This window comes from Capsicum annuum, chromosome 2, assembly GCF_002878395.1.
Source record: "Capsicum annuum cultivar UCD-10X-F1 chromosome 2, UCD10Xv1.1, whole genome shotgun sequence".
NCBI classification, from domain to species: domain Eukaryota; kingdom Viridiplantae; phylum Streptophyta; class Magnoliopsida; order Solanales; family Solanaceae; genus Capsicum; species Capsicum annuum.
In genome coordinates, this window is record NC_061112.1 from 100,407,072 (window position 1) to 100,423,078 (window position 16,007).

A 16,007-nucleotide genomic window follows, 5' to 3' on the forward strand; every position below is an offset into this window, starting at 1 on the left:
AAACTGATACACACTTATTATCGATCAGTTATCTTTATCAAGTTATGTGTGTTATTTTTTAATCATGTGGCATAATGGATTGTTCAAGTCAAAATTTGGACCGTACAGTTCCTAAAGGTCAAAAATTTAACTAGTGTTACTTGGGTTAACAAAGATATAGAATTAAGTAAAGTTGAAGTAGCTAGGAAGTAATTTGCAGTTTCAAGCAAGTTATAGGTACATTTAATAATAATATAATACCAACTAAAAATTGTAACATTATTATTGAATCTTCTGTCATCAAGTAAAGACGAATATACTAGATCATATAATAGGAAAAAAAAAATCTATTACATTATTGAATAACTAATGTACTCTTTAAATTAGTAAGCAGTGTATGATGTCTAATAAATATATAGCTTAATAATTTGTTGGTACACTACAGATCGATTAATATTTCTGTTATTTTATTTTCCATTTAATTATTTGCCTATATAGAATTATATCATTGTCGATCATCTAGTAGATCAATTTTCTTAGGAATCCAAACACCAACAATAATAATCAGATCGAGAAATTTCCATCAATTTTTGAGGCGTCATCCTCTCAAGCTCACTTTGCCTCCATGCCCCAAAATTGTTACGATTTTGTGGGTCATTGGCAAGTGGATAATCTTCCCTTCTGTGTGCTTGTGATTTCATTCTCATATACAACCTCATTGTTGCAACACAGTCTTCATACGGATCCTGAATACCTGTCTGAATCTCATACCTATTCATCACAATATAAATCGAAGAAGATTATAAAATAATATTAAGTGTAAAAATATACAACTCTTTATGTTTCTCTTCTTATCTCTCTACCTAAGGAAAGTACGTACTTTATTATATAGACACACTTTCTCTATTTAGAAATTAAACTCTACGATCTCAATCTAAATAATATAACTAACGAAGTAATGATAAACTATGTTATATATATATATATACTTATCTTATTAATTGCACGTTCTGTCTATCAAATCAAGCATATTATTATTGGCCATAAATAATGTTGTTTCAGAATTTGTGCATATTGAAGTTAATTATTTCAAAATATTAGCTATGCAATCAGTATTTGTAAATATTGCTAGTATATATATTTACAGAACTTTAGCATTTGAAATAATACTAGTGAAATATTTTTTAAAATCTGTTTGATAAACATTTTAGGTGAAATAAATAATAGTTTTAACTCGCGTTTTTTTAAATTATTTTCTCCAAAAAAAATATTTATATCCATACATAACTTCAACTTTTGTATATTCTTTTTAAACTTCAATTACATCTATAGCTGGTTTTCCAACTTTACCTAACTATTGTTAAAATGTGTTCTATATACTATGCTTGCTAATAATATTAGTAGATGACAAAGCAAGAAGCATTCAGATTTGCTTATTTACATACCCAAGATAAGCTTTGGTCAAGTACTTGAGTGAGTTGCTGAGCTTGCTTGTTTTCATCAATGGAGGGTATTTTGCAGTATCCCTTCAAAAAGAAATGTTGAAGAAATGTCAAATTATATATGTTGTAATAATTAGAAGAAATTTACACACAGTATAATTTTGTTTTTATATTTGCAGGTTTTAATTAATTGTCTTATATATCATATTATTAATTTCACATATTGTATGTTTAAACTAGTTGTAACAAAAGGAAAAAATTCTTACCTTATCATAATTGTTGGATACTCGAGTTCCAAGCCTTTCAAATCATGATCCAAACTATGACCAACAAGGATCCTCGCCCTTCCACTTCTTGAACGAATTTGCCATAAAGGTTCTCCATTACAAAGATAATCTTGAATCTTTTTTGATACTTGCTTTAATGGCACTGCATCCCTCAAATGTTCTTGCCTTATCCCCGTTGTTTCATACCTAAAAATTAATAACAATCAATTCGTCTGCATTAATTAAGTTCCTTGGACTATAATTATTTAGTTAAAACTTTAGTGCATTAATTAAATTGTACTATGTATATATAATTAGTTACCTGTAGTTAGTGATGGGAAGATTAGGTGCAACGTAGGAGTGAAAGAGGATTCTTTCATGTTCATCAATTAGGCAAACTCTAGCACAAAGGTCAAGAGAGCCATCACTGCCACCACCTACCATTTTGCAGGAAAGAGCAACAACTCTTCCATGGCTATTCTCAATCCTTAGGTCATCTTGAATGCCCAACCTAGCCATGCGATAGATCAAACCCTGAAAATGAACCAAAAGCAACTATAAGGATCTGAGCAATATATATAGGGTGTCAGTTTGACCTACATATACAGTCCAAATTAGTTGAACCTTTGAGATGGCTGCTACTTTAGGCTATGACCAAAATGACCTATCAATGTACTCCCTGTATTTTTTTTTACGTGCTTGGGCACACCCTTTAATAAAGTCTTAACTTCTAGAAAACTAATTAAATAAGTGTTTCTTTAATCTTTCAATATTAATTAATGGCCTTTGTAATTTGGACAAGGACATAATGAGAAGATTTTGATGAAACTATTCTTGAAAGATTAAAGGAACAATTATTAGAAATATAGGCACAATCCAAAAGAAGCATAAAAAGGAAGAGGGAGTATATCTATTGAGGTTGAGCTCATGTAATCCATATGTTGGCAAGTTGAGAGGATTATATTTATGGACTAAATTTCCAAATTTTTACTCCTAGCTAAAACGCAAAAAAACATTTTGTTTATATTCTTATGGACTAAAGTTACACTCCCAACCAAAGGCAAAAAAAATATTTGTATATTTAGGAAATCGAAATCATACATTATTTGAGCGTGAGAGTTGACATGATTCCCTATGAGCCCTTAGTGCATTCCGGCTAGCAAGGATTGTCAAACAAATGTCACATCCTCTTTCCTTGAAAATCTTCTCACAGTCTGCCTTTGGCAATGGCCCTGAAAAACAATATTAATTTGGAGCAACACATAATGATGTTAACTAATCAGAATTCATGATCAATTAACATAAAAGTTAATTAGACCAGTACTGAAACTTGTTACGAAGAAAGGTTAGGATATATATACCAATGAGATGCTCTCTCAGAGATTCAAAATATCGACAGTGTTTTTTGCAAATCTCACACTTTGGTTCATGAACTGAATGATAAGATGTCCTCATGTGGTCAACTAGGTGTTCCAGCTTGTTGAATTGCTTATAGCATGCTGCACATTTGTTCCTATTTTCCACAAAATTTTTAAAGAGCTTAAGTTTCATCAACTGACGATATAAACAAATATACACAATCTAGTAATTTGTATATATAGTAAGTACAGTTACATTTGATAAAATGTTAAATCTGATTAAAATTAAATTTACTGATAGTGTAAAACATATTACTATTTAATTAAAATCCATTTGAGAGAGTACCGACATCATGAATGAAACAAATATTACTAGTATACGGTACAAAAATAAGTTGGTAAAACTTTGAAAAAAAGACCTTGATATAGTACCTAAGAGTCTCAGACGACTCATTTCTATGGTCCATGTCAGTAGTAGCAAGATTAATACTTTAGAAATGTTGAAAATAGAGTAGAGAAGACAGAGAGAGGTGATAATAGTTGAGAGGGGGCATCAGCCTATTTATATACGTAACAGAAAACGAAGTCTCACCAACAAGAATTGTGGTGGAGTGGTACATATTCCTTTATCTTTGTCCAAAGGTCTCAGATTCGAGTCCCCTTGATATGAAGCCTCTTTGTTAGGAAGCGCTTTACCTCTCTACATGGGACTTCCGGTGTGAATTCTGATTTAGTCGGGGCTACAACTCAAGTATCGAACACGATGAATGTGGAAAAAAAAAAGAAGACGAAGCCTCTAGAAAAATTCTTGGTGCTTAATTAGGAAAGATATTAAAACTCATCAAGTACGTTATTACAGTACCATATATGGACTCAATCTCTCTTTTAAGGTTAATCAGTAAAATATTAATAAATATCAAGATTGGCTAAACTGCAAATGGGAAACCTTTGTAGTAATCAAAATGCTTGGCCCCCACAATTGGGCTATACCAGCATAGCATTTGACACTGACAGCACCATGTCCTAGAATCAGCAAGACCACTCATATCTAATATTCTTAAAAAGAACTCATATCTAAGATTCTTAAAAAAAAATCTATCCCTTTTCGAAATTTACCGACTATACTTACAATGGTAGACATATGATTATCATATTTGTAGTTTGAATCTAGTGTGACCTAACTTATTAAGTGTTCATATTAATTTAGGGATGACAAATAGATGAGTTAGAATTGAATGTTAAACGGACACGTTAGAGTTGAATTTAGGCACGTCAAAATGAGATAGTTAATAATGTGGTAGATATTGATTCCGTTCAAATATTATTTTGGTTGATTACGACTACTGGATCAAAATGAGATAAAAAATGCCTCGTAAACCATTTTGCCCAATGAAGCTTTGTTTTCTTATAATTTGTCTCATTACATAATAATTTTTTAATTTATTTATGACTATATAAAAGTATAATACATCAAACGAAAAGTCTTTTTAAAAAATATTTTGATAATAATTTTCATGGATCATTTTGGACTATTTTTTAAATTCAATTCAGCCTAACTTTTAAATGAATTGAACATCGACTCATCAAAATGAGCTAAGATAATATGTGGATGGGTCATTAACTCGACCAAACTTAAACAAATTAAGAGGATCCTATTTTTATAATATATATAAGTATATATGATGCAGTAATTAATAAAAGTTAAAAGTTAGGAATGAATGAGATGCCGCAGTTACCTGGGATATATGGTTGTAAATTCAATATCAGCAAATCGAGGCCTTCATGTGACACACGCAATTAGCTTCTGTATGAAGTAAGAATATATAACATAATGGATTTTTTGTAACTGATACATATTCATCTTTATCAGGTGCTAGTAGTGGAATCTCCAAGTTTAAATTTGAACCGTAATGTCATATCAGAAAGGTCAAAATTAACGTTAATGTTACTTGAGTTGAGAAACAGGAGTGGATCTAGGTAGAGTCAAGCTAAGGAATTCATTCGGTAAAAAAAAATCCACTATTTATATTTGATTTTTTTATATATATTGTAAATATTGAATCTTTTTTTACTTCTTCGTATATTTAGAAGACAAAGTACTGTTCATGAATTAGGATAAGAAAAGAGGATGAAATGCATGTGCAAATTAGTGGATGGAAGAAGTTGGAATTAAATCTTAATGCACTAAGGATGGAAGAAGTTGGAATTAAATCTTAATGCACTAAGGTAAAAATGGGTGTACTTTCGGCAAAAGCATTAATAGAGGCTGCAGATAAGGTATTCTTTTTGATGATGCTAGTTTTACCTCTTCAGTCTCATATCAAAATATTTGCTGCTTGATATCTATTCTCAGTTTCATGATACATACTTTATTCTTACAAGTACTTGTAATATTTAATTATGTACTTGAACAGTAACTCAACTACATCAGTGCAAATTAGGGACTCGTTTGGCAGTAGGTATCCCAACTAGTTTTTGGGAAAAAAATTGACGAAAAGTGTTTGGCCATAATTCTTTTACTATTTGACAATTATTTTTGATAAATAATTCAAATTCCCCAAAACTAGAAAAAAAAATCTAGTTTTTCCACCAAATTATATTATTTGGGAACTTTTAAAAATTTAAACTTATCTCAAACTTTTATATTTTGTAAAAATATTCTGCCATTTATTAATCCCAACTAATAACCTTATTACTAAACTTTGTTTTGACTTAAGTATGTAATAGTATTGTTGCATAGCACTTGTTCAAAGTAATGTAAATAGAAAAATTGGATGCTCCTTTTTGAGTTGAGAAAACTTCACTACTCCGACATTGATATGTGAAATTCTTTATAAGCAGGTTGGAGCTTATAATTTATGAGTTTAATTTTTATCATGGAACATGTTTATTATAATATGATAATACAAAGTTATGAATAATTTTAATAGCTTTTAGAACGTATAGTTATAAATCATATTTCTTAAAAAATTAAATATTTTTCTCAAAACGCACACATGATAAAATTTCACCCAAAGCTTCACCAAAAAATAACTTACCAAAATATTTAAAAATCTATGAACAAATAAATGTTAGCTAAGGATTCATGTGGTATAGAAAATAATTACAAAAACACATTTTTCCATAATGCCCACAACTAACTGTTGAGAACAAAGGATACTGGACTTGAAGACTATGAGGGAAGCACTTTAGAACGTATAATTATAAATCATATTTCTTAAAAAATTAAATATTTTTCTCAAAAATTATGGCCACACACTTGATGAAATATTTAAACTCAATACTTCTTCATTGGAAAATGTTAAACAAACATAAAACTCAATACATTATTTCAAAGTTATATTTACGGATGCATGTACACCCCCACATATCCACGCGTGTCCGCCTCTAATTAGGAGAGAGATTCACGTAGAGACAATCGAGATACATCTGACATCTATTTCTATGTAATTTGCTAGCTGGGGCTAACTTTCTTATGGTAGAAGTTAATTAAAAGCACTCATCAATCAGATCAATCCCCTTTTTATTTCAGTTTACACCCTATTAAGAAAATAAGTCTAAAAAAAGAGGTCCACCTTTCATCATTCATAGAGGAGATCATGCAAGAACCAATGAAAAGATTTTGACACCCCTATAAGTAATTAGGAGTGCTAATAAGAATCAAAGAGCATGTGAAAGCTAATAATTACAAATTATAATAATAACAAAATACAAAATCTATTATAAGAATAATCTCTCCTTAAACAAAATTCTTTAAGCAATTACATTATAAGTGGCCGAATATTATTATACTGTGTATGAGAAAAAAATATATTTTATTTATAGATATTCAAAATTTCTCCTAAAACTAGCTACCGAAGAGTTGTGGATGTAGTTGCACATTACTTGCCATTCTTTAGCTACATAACTATTTTGTAGCTATTCTTTTCTTATAGCTACAAAGAAAACCAAGAAAATCTAAACTGCCATAAAAAATCTTTTTGAAGTAGACAAGTATAATGTAGAATTCAAATAACATATCAACAATTCAAATCGGGGCTCTGACCGTGATGGGCATCCCAGGCCAATCAAGATTTGAGATGACTCATTAGCCTGACCTCATAAGCATAGTAACGTAAAGAAATCGCAGAAGCCAACCCATGAAATGAACGAACTTGCAAAGTAATAATAAGAAGTGTAATAATCAAATTCAAATCCAAAAACTTGCCCAACACCTGTCTACAAATCCTCTATCCAAAGAATTATCAATTAAGTCGGGAAATAACCCCAACTATGCTAAAAGAAAGACAAAAACAACAACAACAACAACAACAACAACAACAACAACAACAACAACAACAACAACCCAGTATATTCCCACACAGTGAGGTTTGGGGAGGGTAAAATATACGCAGTCCATACCGCTACCTCCGAAGAAGTAGAGAGGTTGTTTCCGATAGACCCCCAGCCACCCCCACACTCTCTTAACACCTAGCCACAACCCACACACTCACACTATCCTTCAACCCTAATCCGCGACCTCCACACCTTCCTGTCTAGGGTCATGTCCTCAGTAAGCTACAGTTGCTCCATGTCATGCCTAATCACCCCCCTCCAGTATTTCTTTGGCCTACCTCTACCCCTCCTGGAGCCATCCAAAGCTAGTCTCTCACACCTCCTAACAGGGGCATCCGTGCTCCTCCCCATCATATGCCCAACCTATCTCAACCTGCCTTCTCTCATCTTGTCCTCTACTGAAGCCACTCACACATTCTTTAGGATAATCTTATTCGTGACTCTATCCCCTATAGTGAGACCACATATCCAACGCAACATCCTCATTTCTGCCTCCTTCAATCTTTAGATATGGGAGTTCTTGACTGGCCAACATTCAGCTCCATACAGCATGATCGGACGGACTGCCACTTTGTAGAATTTGCCTTTAATATTAAGGGGAACCTTCCTATCATATAACACTCCCGAGGTGAGCCTCCACTTCATCCAACCTACTTCAATACGCTTAGAGATATCCTCCTCAATCTCGCCATCTCCCTGAATCATAGACCCAAGATACTTAAAACTATCCTTCTTACAAACATCCTGAGAGTCCAAACTCACCACCACACCATTCTCCTGACTCGAGTCACCGAACTTGCATTCCAAATACTCCGTCTTGGACCTACTCAACCTGAACCCCTTAGATTCTAGGGTTTGCCTTCAATTTATTATTCATATCCCCCCGCATCTCATTAATCAACACTACATCATCCGCAAATAACATACACCACGGCACCTCACCTTGAATACTTCGCGTCAACACATCTATCACCAATGTAAAAAGGAAAAGGCTGAGAGTCGATCCCTGGTGCAAACCTGTCTCTATCGGAAAATGCCCTGAGTCTTCTCCTGCCTTCCTCACTCAAGTCTTCCCTCCATCGTACATATCCTTTAATAGCTCTAATGTACGCCACCTGCACTCCTCTCACCTTCAAGAATCTCCAAAGAACCTTCATAGGGACTCTGTCATACGCCTTCTCCATAACGATGAACACCATGTGCAAATCCCTCTTCTTTTCCCTATACTACTCTACCAATCTCTCACCAGGTGAATTGCCTCTGTCATCGAGCGACCAGGCATAAAAGCAAACTGATTCTCTAAAATTGATAGGACCCTCCTCAATCTCCGCTCAACCACCCTCTCCCAAAAGTACTAAAATAGTAAAAATGTGAAAGAAATTCAGGCCTTCCGACTGATGGAGGACTCACCACTTTAACAGTTGTCCAATAGAAATACCAAATGACCTAACGCTGCATAGGGTCACAAGAAAAGCCCTCCGAACCTACATCATGAAATGATGTAGCGTTCGAGGATGGTCAGTATGACGAGTACTAGCTTGCAACCCAAGAAAAGGAATAAAATATATATTTATCATAAAATAGTCATATCGCAGAAGCCAACTCAAGAAATGAACAAACTTGCCAATAATAATAAGAAGTGCAAAAATCAAATCCAAATTCAAAAACAATACCCAACACCTTTCTACAAATCCTCTATCCAAATAATTATCAATCAAGTCGGGATATGACCCCGACTATGTCAAAAGAAAGACAAAAGTACTGAAATAGTAAAAAAATGAAAGAAAATTAGGCCTTCCGAATAATGAAGGACTCACCACTTTAACAACTGTCCAATAGAAATACCGAACCACCTAACGCTGCATGGGTTCACAAGAAAAGCCCTCCAAACCTACATCATGAAATGATGTAGCATTTAAGAATGGTTAGTACGACGAGTACTAGCATACAACCCACGAAAAGGAATAAAATGTATATTTATCATAAAACAGTCATAAAACATATGCTCAATAACCATCAAGATAATAGAATGTCGGGGTAAGGGATAAGGGACATGAAATATGACGATTAAAACTTTAATCCTGAACTATATAGATCATATTGACCTTTAGACACTCATAGGATTAGCTATATGGGTCTGACTCCCCTTACTGGAAGGGCCTTAATCCATATTAGCTGTAAGGCTTAGCTATATGGGTCTGACTCCCCTTACCAGAAGGGCCTTAATCCATGTTAGCCGTATGAACCGAGAAAAATTTGGCTAAAGAAACCAAGGCGATAGCCTTTCAAAAAGTATACTATGTAAAGTAGACATAATGGTCATAGACCTCGATCGTCGACAAACGTGGGTTTCAGTGTTGGTCCCCTCGGGACTACACCTTCTAGGTGAAACTACAAAATTTTCTTTAAGCCTAATTAAAATAAATTTTCACATACCGATAACCATGAAATCATTAATTAAGGTATTTCTAATTTGGTATTGTCATACCAGTAGACTTGCAAGTCATTCCAATTATGTCATACCATATCCATTCAATTATTAAGACTCCGAAAATCCATTTAAAAATCCAAAACCAAAGCCCTCAAGGACGTTTTGAAAACCTTATTACCTTTTTACCTGTTAAAGTTATAGAATTTTTCAAAAGATAGTTTAGATACTATGAAATCCTTGTGTAAAAACTAAATTATGATAAAGGTCGAGGTTCATGTCATTATCATGTCAAAATCCATAAACATTGAGAAACCCAAATTTCCAAATTTCACCATTGTGATAAGACACCATTTCAGTGTACAATTTACCGTTTAAACTAAGGAGAAATCATTAAACAAGAAAAGAAAATAATACAAGTGTATAACAACCTAAAACCCTCAACCGTAGTTTGAATTTAACATTCAAGAACATGTAAATATCAAGTAATTTGATGCAATAATATAATAATTAAAATAAAGAGTGTTTAACAAGTCTTTTTGACAGAAGGAATTTGAGAAGAACTTGAATTTTAAGCCTTGGAAGTTGAACTTTAGGGAAGAACCCTTATTTGATGTACTTGAGGGTTTGGGAGAAGAGAAATCATGTATTTGGGTTATGGAATGAGGAAAAACATGTTAGTATTAGTTATAGGATGATTTAGGACGTAAATGACTAGTTTGTCCTCAAAAAAGGAAGAGAAACATGAGTTTTAGCATCTCTGGGAGCATGCGCATGACATGCCCTTAACACAGAGCACACAAGGCATGCTGCACTCTTACCGCGGATCACTCAGGGCGTGCCATGCCCTTATCGCGGACCCTTATTGGTTTGCTCGCAAAAATGCTCATAACTTTTTGCTCTAGTATCGGATTAAGGCAAAATAGGATGCGTTGGAAAGAAGACTCAATTATATTTCATTTGGTGGGTCTTGATCTCCAAAACTCCATATATTATAAAATTTATACACGTATAAAGTTGATCCTTGTAGGATCAAATACCAAGATTCAGTAGATAACAAAAGTTCTCAAGTCAACTTTGCTCTAAATATTTTCTATGAAAATTCTTCGCATTGAAATCACTTTACACACTAGGTAAATTATCATGACACTTATATTTACATAAAAAACTTTGAGTTCAGATTTATACACATGAGAATGATGGTTCGAATTCTAGCCCAAAAATGTGGGATGTTACATTATCTCACCCTTGGAATCATTCATCCTCGAATGATGGGTAAGAACTTATTGAAGCTCTAAAAGTAAATGATGTAACTTCACATTAGGAATTCTCCCATAACACGACATAAATATGCATCAGAGAACAGAGCTTCATGACATCACCAAGTAGATCGTGTAAGCACGAATCATGAGATAACAAGACTTGACATAGACATAATCTTAGGCATGAGTTCTATGAAACATGATCATAACAACGTAACACATGAGGTTTTTTTGGAGTCCTCGACCTGATTAAGATAGATACAAGACATGAAATAAGATTTTTGTGGGACATAAGAATAGAATTATTCTCCACCTCCAATGATACGTCTAATAGTCCTTAAATTTAGCGACGCTTCTCAACTAAGATTTCAGCTATGAATACCACACTTTACCATTTCAATCTTATAGTCCCCCGCAAAACTCACAACTATAAGGGCCTGAGTCTAACTGCATACTTATTCCATGTTAAAGTCTAATTCGAAGTAAAAATGTACTAGTTTAAGTTATTGGATCTTATACCCTACACCCCTCAAGGAATACTACTCCATCTTGTCACTATAATCAAACAACATCATGTCTTAATCAAGGAGTACTAGCCACACAACATAATGGTTTGGGTATCTACCAATCACAACCTTCGAACTTATCTTTGTTACACCTATTTCATGGATTTCTCCATAAAAAATCAGTTACCTCAATCACTTTCATAAAGATTTTCACCACATATCCCCTTTCTAACTATTTCATATAAAAAAAGTTCATCTCACTCCTCCTTCTTTATCTATAATTTTAGTTTGATTTGTCACATCATAATATTTACAACAAGAGACATCTACCCTCCTATCTATTATCATCATAACATAAGGAAGGCTACTAAAGTATTAGAGTACGAGCTTCGAGAATAGGAGTGACACTATAAAATTATAACATATATTTGCAACACTACTCAAGGTGGGGCCTGAGAAGTAAGATACGATCCAATAGGCACAAAGTTCTTCATATAACAAATACCTAGATCAAAAATAGAGGATCGAAGCATGAACATAGGTTGCATAGAGAACTCAGATCTTAGGCATAGGCACTATTTGTATACATAAGATATTGATAGAATATCTCCTTAAACTGAAGTAGGAGGAATTTTCTAGAATAAGAATATATTTACCATTACACTTCTCTGAAACTCGCCACCATGAGAAAAATTCAAGATTTTCCTTAGTTCATAATCTCCCCCTTAGCTCAAAGGTCACTATCCTAGACTTATGGACACAAACTTTCATTAAATCTCTAAGCATAACACTTCACATAATAGGAGTATCACTATACACATGAGCACCGAACTCCCCTTGACGATCTTAACATGAAAACACTAAATTCTTTTTAGGACATCCCCTTCTAGGATATTAATCTTAACTTCCACTAGCTTCTATAACCATCATCTTATAATTTAAACTCTTATAGGAATACACATCTACATTCTCTGACACCTAACCCTCCATTCTTCACTCACTAGCTTACTAATATTAAACCTCTAATTGCATAACCTCATATTATAACAATTTTAAAAAAAAACAAAAACTATACCAAGGGCTCACATCATCTATCTATATTTTTCTCAATTCAGCTCTAAAGAACACCATATAAGAAGTCCCTAGACTTCTCCATACTAGGAAATTCAAGAACATGGACTAGGTACACATGATACTTATAACACAAAACCGAGTACACCTTATGCTTATAACTTAAGGCTCTCATCCCTCTAATGATTAGCCATAATTTTCTACTTCAACACTAGACCTCATCTCTATATCATAATTTTCAACTCTAATATTTCATAAGTTATCAGCCTAAGATCTTTCACACATCAAATCAAGCTTACTAATTTACTCCCACAAATCTCGCATCAGTATTCTTGAGTTAACATTCTTATCATCACAATCAACATCTAAAGTTCAAACTTAGTGCCTAGCATCAATCATGTACCACCAATAAGATATCCCACATAATATATGAGCCCATCAAATATATAAATCAACATAAATTTCTTATTTCACTTAACTACGGCCTACAAGCACATCTTTTCTACAACATTACTACTACATTTTAAAATTTACTACATATCTTCTCATCTACTAAATTGGCTTATAACTAGAAGATAAAAAATTAAGGGATCCTCAGTATAGTAAAGTCACATAGTAAGGTTAGTCGATCTTAATATTATAACATAATATATATAACGTTCACCTCTCTCACATCACATCCACTTAACCATGTATACAACTCAACTACCTTCAAAATTTTATAAACATCACTGAGTTTTACTTTCTAAGATTACCCAAGTGAATGATAAATTTATAAATTATTCAATCTGTCCTTCCATTTGCAACTTATGATTAATTTTATTACTATAATAACTAGTCAACATGAGATTCTTTTCTATTTCAACTAAATACATAAATATTTTAACTAACCACTCTTTTTCTATCGACTATCATAAGTTTGTTAATTTTGGTACACCATAATCAAGACCACAAGGACATATCTGTAATACCTCCTACTTCTACCTAGCTTAAAAATCATTCCAAAAATATTAAAGACTTGCTTTAAAGGATGAATCCACTTTTATATATGTGAAATTTGCAAGATTTTGACTTTTTGTTATGTGGGAAATTGAATAAGCTTTCCATCGATACTGCTTTCTGTATTTTAGTCAAAACTGGTATCGAGGTACAAAGTTATGACCAAAATATAGAAAGAAGTATGAACTGCCTAGGTGCAACGAAAAGGGTCGACAGACCGTCGATCTAGCGATGGGCCATTGCCCAAACCATTTTAGCAGAGGTAGTGAGTCGACCTTCTGACCAGGCACGATGAACCATCGAGCTAGGGATGGACCATCACCCAAACCATCGCAACCAAGGCAAAAAGATAATATTCTGGCCTAGTACTACTGGAAGATTGACGGGCCGTCGAGCCAATGATGAACCGTTGCCCAAGCCATCGCAAATCCCGTTCAACAATTTAAAGCCATTTTTATAAGGGTGTTTGGGTTTTTTCCACCCCTTTTAACACCTAATTATGCCAGACCAGGGCTCATAACTTTATTATTAATCTACAATACTAAATTACAGTTTTTCTTAAAGATCAATCCCCAAGAACAAGATCCCAACTCTTCTTTAATAAACTAAGATATTCAAGTTCTTCAAGTTCAACAACTTCAAGAAACTCACAATCAAGGTATGTCAAGTGTTGATTCATGGGTCCCTTTCACCCATGAAGCTCAAGAATCTCTTTTCAAATTCCAAAGATTGTGTATTTATAAATTTTCATGATTTAGTTGAATTAAAATTCATGTCCATGTTGTTGTTGGGTTTTGATTCATGTTTTAAATTAGATGTTCCAATGATTGATCCTAGTATGTGATGATTTGCATAATATTAATGATAAATCCTTCAAATTGCAAATTTATTTATGCAACCATGATAATTAGATACATTGATGATGGTATAACCAAAGTATGCTCCCCATATGTTTGATTAAATGCCTATGTGAAGGAAAAAGTGCCATTATAGTATGAAATCCCCATTCATGTACAAGTTAATGCATGTCAAGTGTTTGATGAAATATCTTAGTCAATGAATTATGGATATATGTATAGCTATTGTTGTGCTTTCAAACTTGTGTCATGAATTACTTTTATGCTATCGAGTCCTGGGGGTATTTATACCAATAATTTAGCTGTGTGCCTAGACCTAGTGTCAGTTTCATGATAATCTTAGTCACGCCATGATCAATAAAATTCAATCAGTTACATGAATCAGAAAAACTCAGTAATCTCATGAATTTACTCAGTTAACAGAATTTAGTAATATTCCGTTAGTCCACAAAACTCAATGAACTCAGTTCAGTGTCTCAGTATAATCAGTTCAGTGTCTACTCAATTAGGAGTAGGATTCAGCACTAAGCAAACCCAAGGACGAGGGCATACACTGACAGTAGAGGGTGTGCCCTTAGAAGCAATTCTTGCATTCTAGAACTATGTAGCCAGCATAAGTTGAGACATCAACACTATCAGTTGAGGCTTGAGGAGGTGGATCAAAACTATCAGACGAGGGTCCCACCATTCTCCTTTGGGAACACTACTAGATGAGGGTCACTCATAGCTTATCCTTACCAGTAGTACGGTATTGGCACCCTTCTAGTTGGGGTTACAGATTGGACCCCATCTCAACTATAGTAGCTTCTTAGGGGTATGTTGTTTAGATGACTATTTCCCACAATCTCAGTCTTAGTCTCAGTAAAAAAACTCAGATAGTTCTTCAGATTCAGGATTGTCAGATACAGTCACATAGTTCAGCATGAAAATTAGCTAGTTCCACTAGAATCAGGACTGTCAGACACAGTTACACAGTTAATACGAAACTTATGTTATCAGTATTCAGATTCAGTATTATCATGATTTCAGTTACAGTTCATGTATTCATGCATGTATCCTCACGTAGTCATGTTCGTGTTCATGTTAGTCAGTTATAGTTCATGCATATGAACCTTTACATTCAGCTTACCTCACTTGCGTACTAGTACATTCTCACGTACTAACGCATACTTTTCTTTTACGCTATGGTGTTTTATTCCATAGGTTCAAAAGTACGAGCTCCAGAGCATCCTTAGTAGATCTGTCGTTCAACAGATAGACTAGCAGTGAGTCCTCATCATTCGAGGATATTATTATTTGACTATTTCATTCTTTTAGTACTTAGTTTATTTCAGTAGTTGCAGTTATTTGGGGACATGTCCCATCAACTTCTTATTTAGACTGTTTAGAGGCTTTCAAGCTAGTCTGTTCAGACAGTTATTTCAGTTGTTTTGGTATTGATATACCGTATCTCTAGATGTTATGTTTTAATAGATTTTTGAACCTTATGGCTTTTTAGCCCTTT

General features: G+C 33.7%; 1 protein-coding gene across 1 annotated transcript; it reads right to left on the bottom strand.

The window, feature by feature from the left end:
• Window positions 1-244: 244 nt before the first annotated feature.
• Window positions 245-3,232, bottom strand: LOC107852623 (RNA exonuclease 4). The gene is made up of 6 exons (XM_016697653.2): window positions 3,049-3,232; window positions 2,789-2,919; window positions 2,010-2,221; window positions 1,688-1,894; window positions 1,425-1,505; window positions 245-750 (listed from the first exon to the last, which is right to left on the bottom strand). The coding sequence occupies exons 1-6, from the start codon at window positions 3,140-3,142 to the stop codon at window positions 516-518; spliced, it is 960 nt and encodes a 319-aa protein (XP_016553139.2). The 5' UTR covers window positions 3,143-3,232; the 3' UTR covers window positions 245-515.
• Between the last annotated feature and the right edge of the window lie 12,775 nt (window positions 3,233-16,007).

What these genes read in the sequence shown, in the direction of transcription:
- LOC107852623 (XM_016697653.2), bottom strand. Translation starts at nt 3,142, where the DNA reads ATGAGGACATCTTATCATTCAGTTCATGAACCAAAGTGTGAGATTTGC. An exon ending in CTTCCCATCACTAACTACAG is followed by an intron (nt 1,895 to 2,009) that starts GTAACTAATTAT and finishes ATTAATTTTTAG; the next exon opens with GTATGAAACAACGGGGATAA. An exon ending in TTGACCAAAGCTTATCTTGG is followed by an intron (nt 751 to 1,424) that starts GTATGTAAATAA and finishes TGTGATGAATAG; the next exon opens with GTATGAGATTCAGACAGGTA.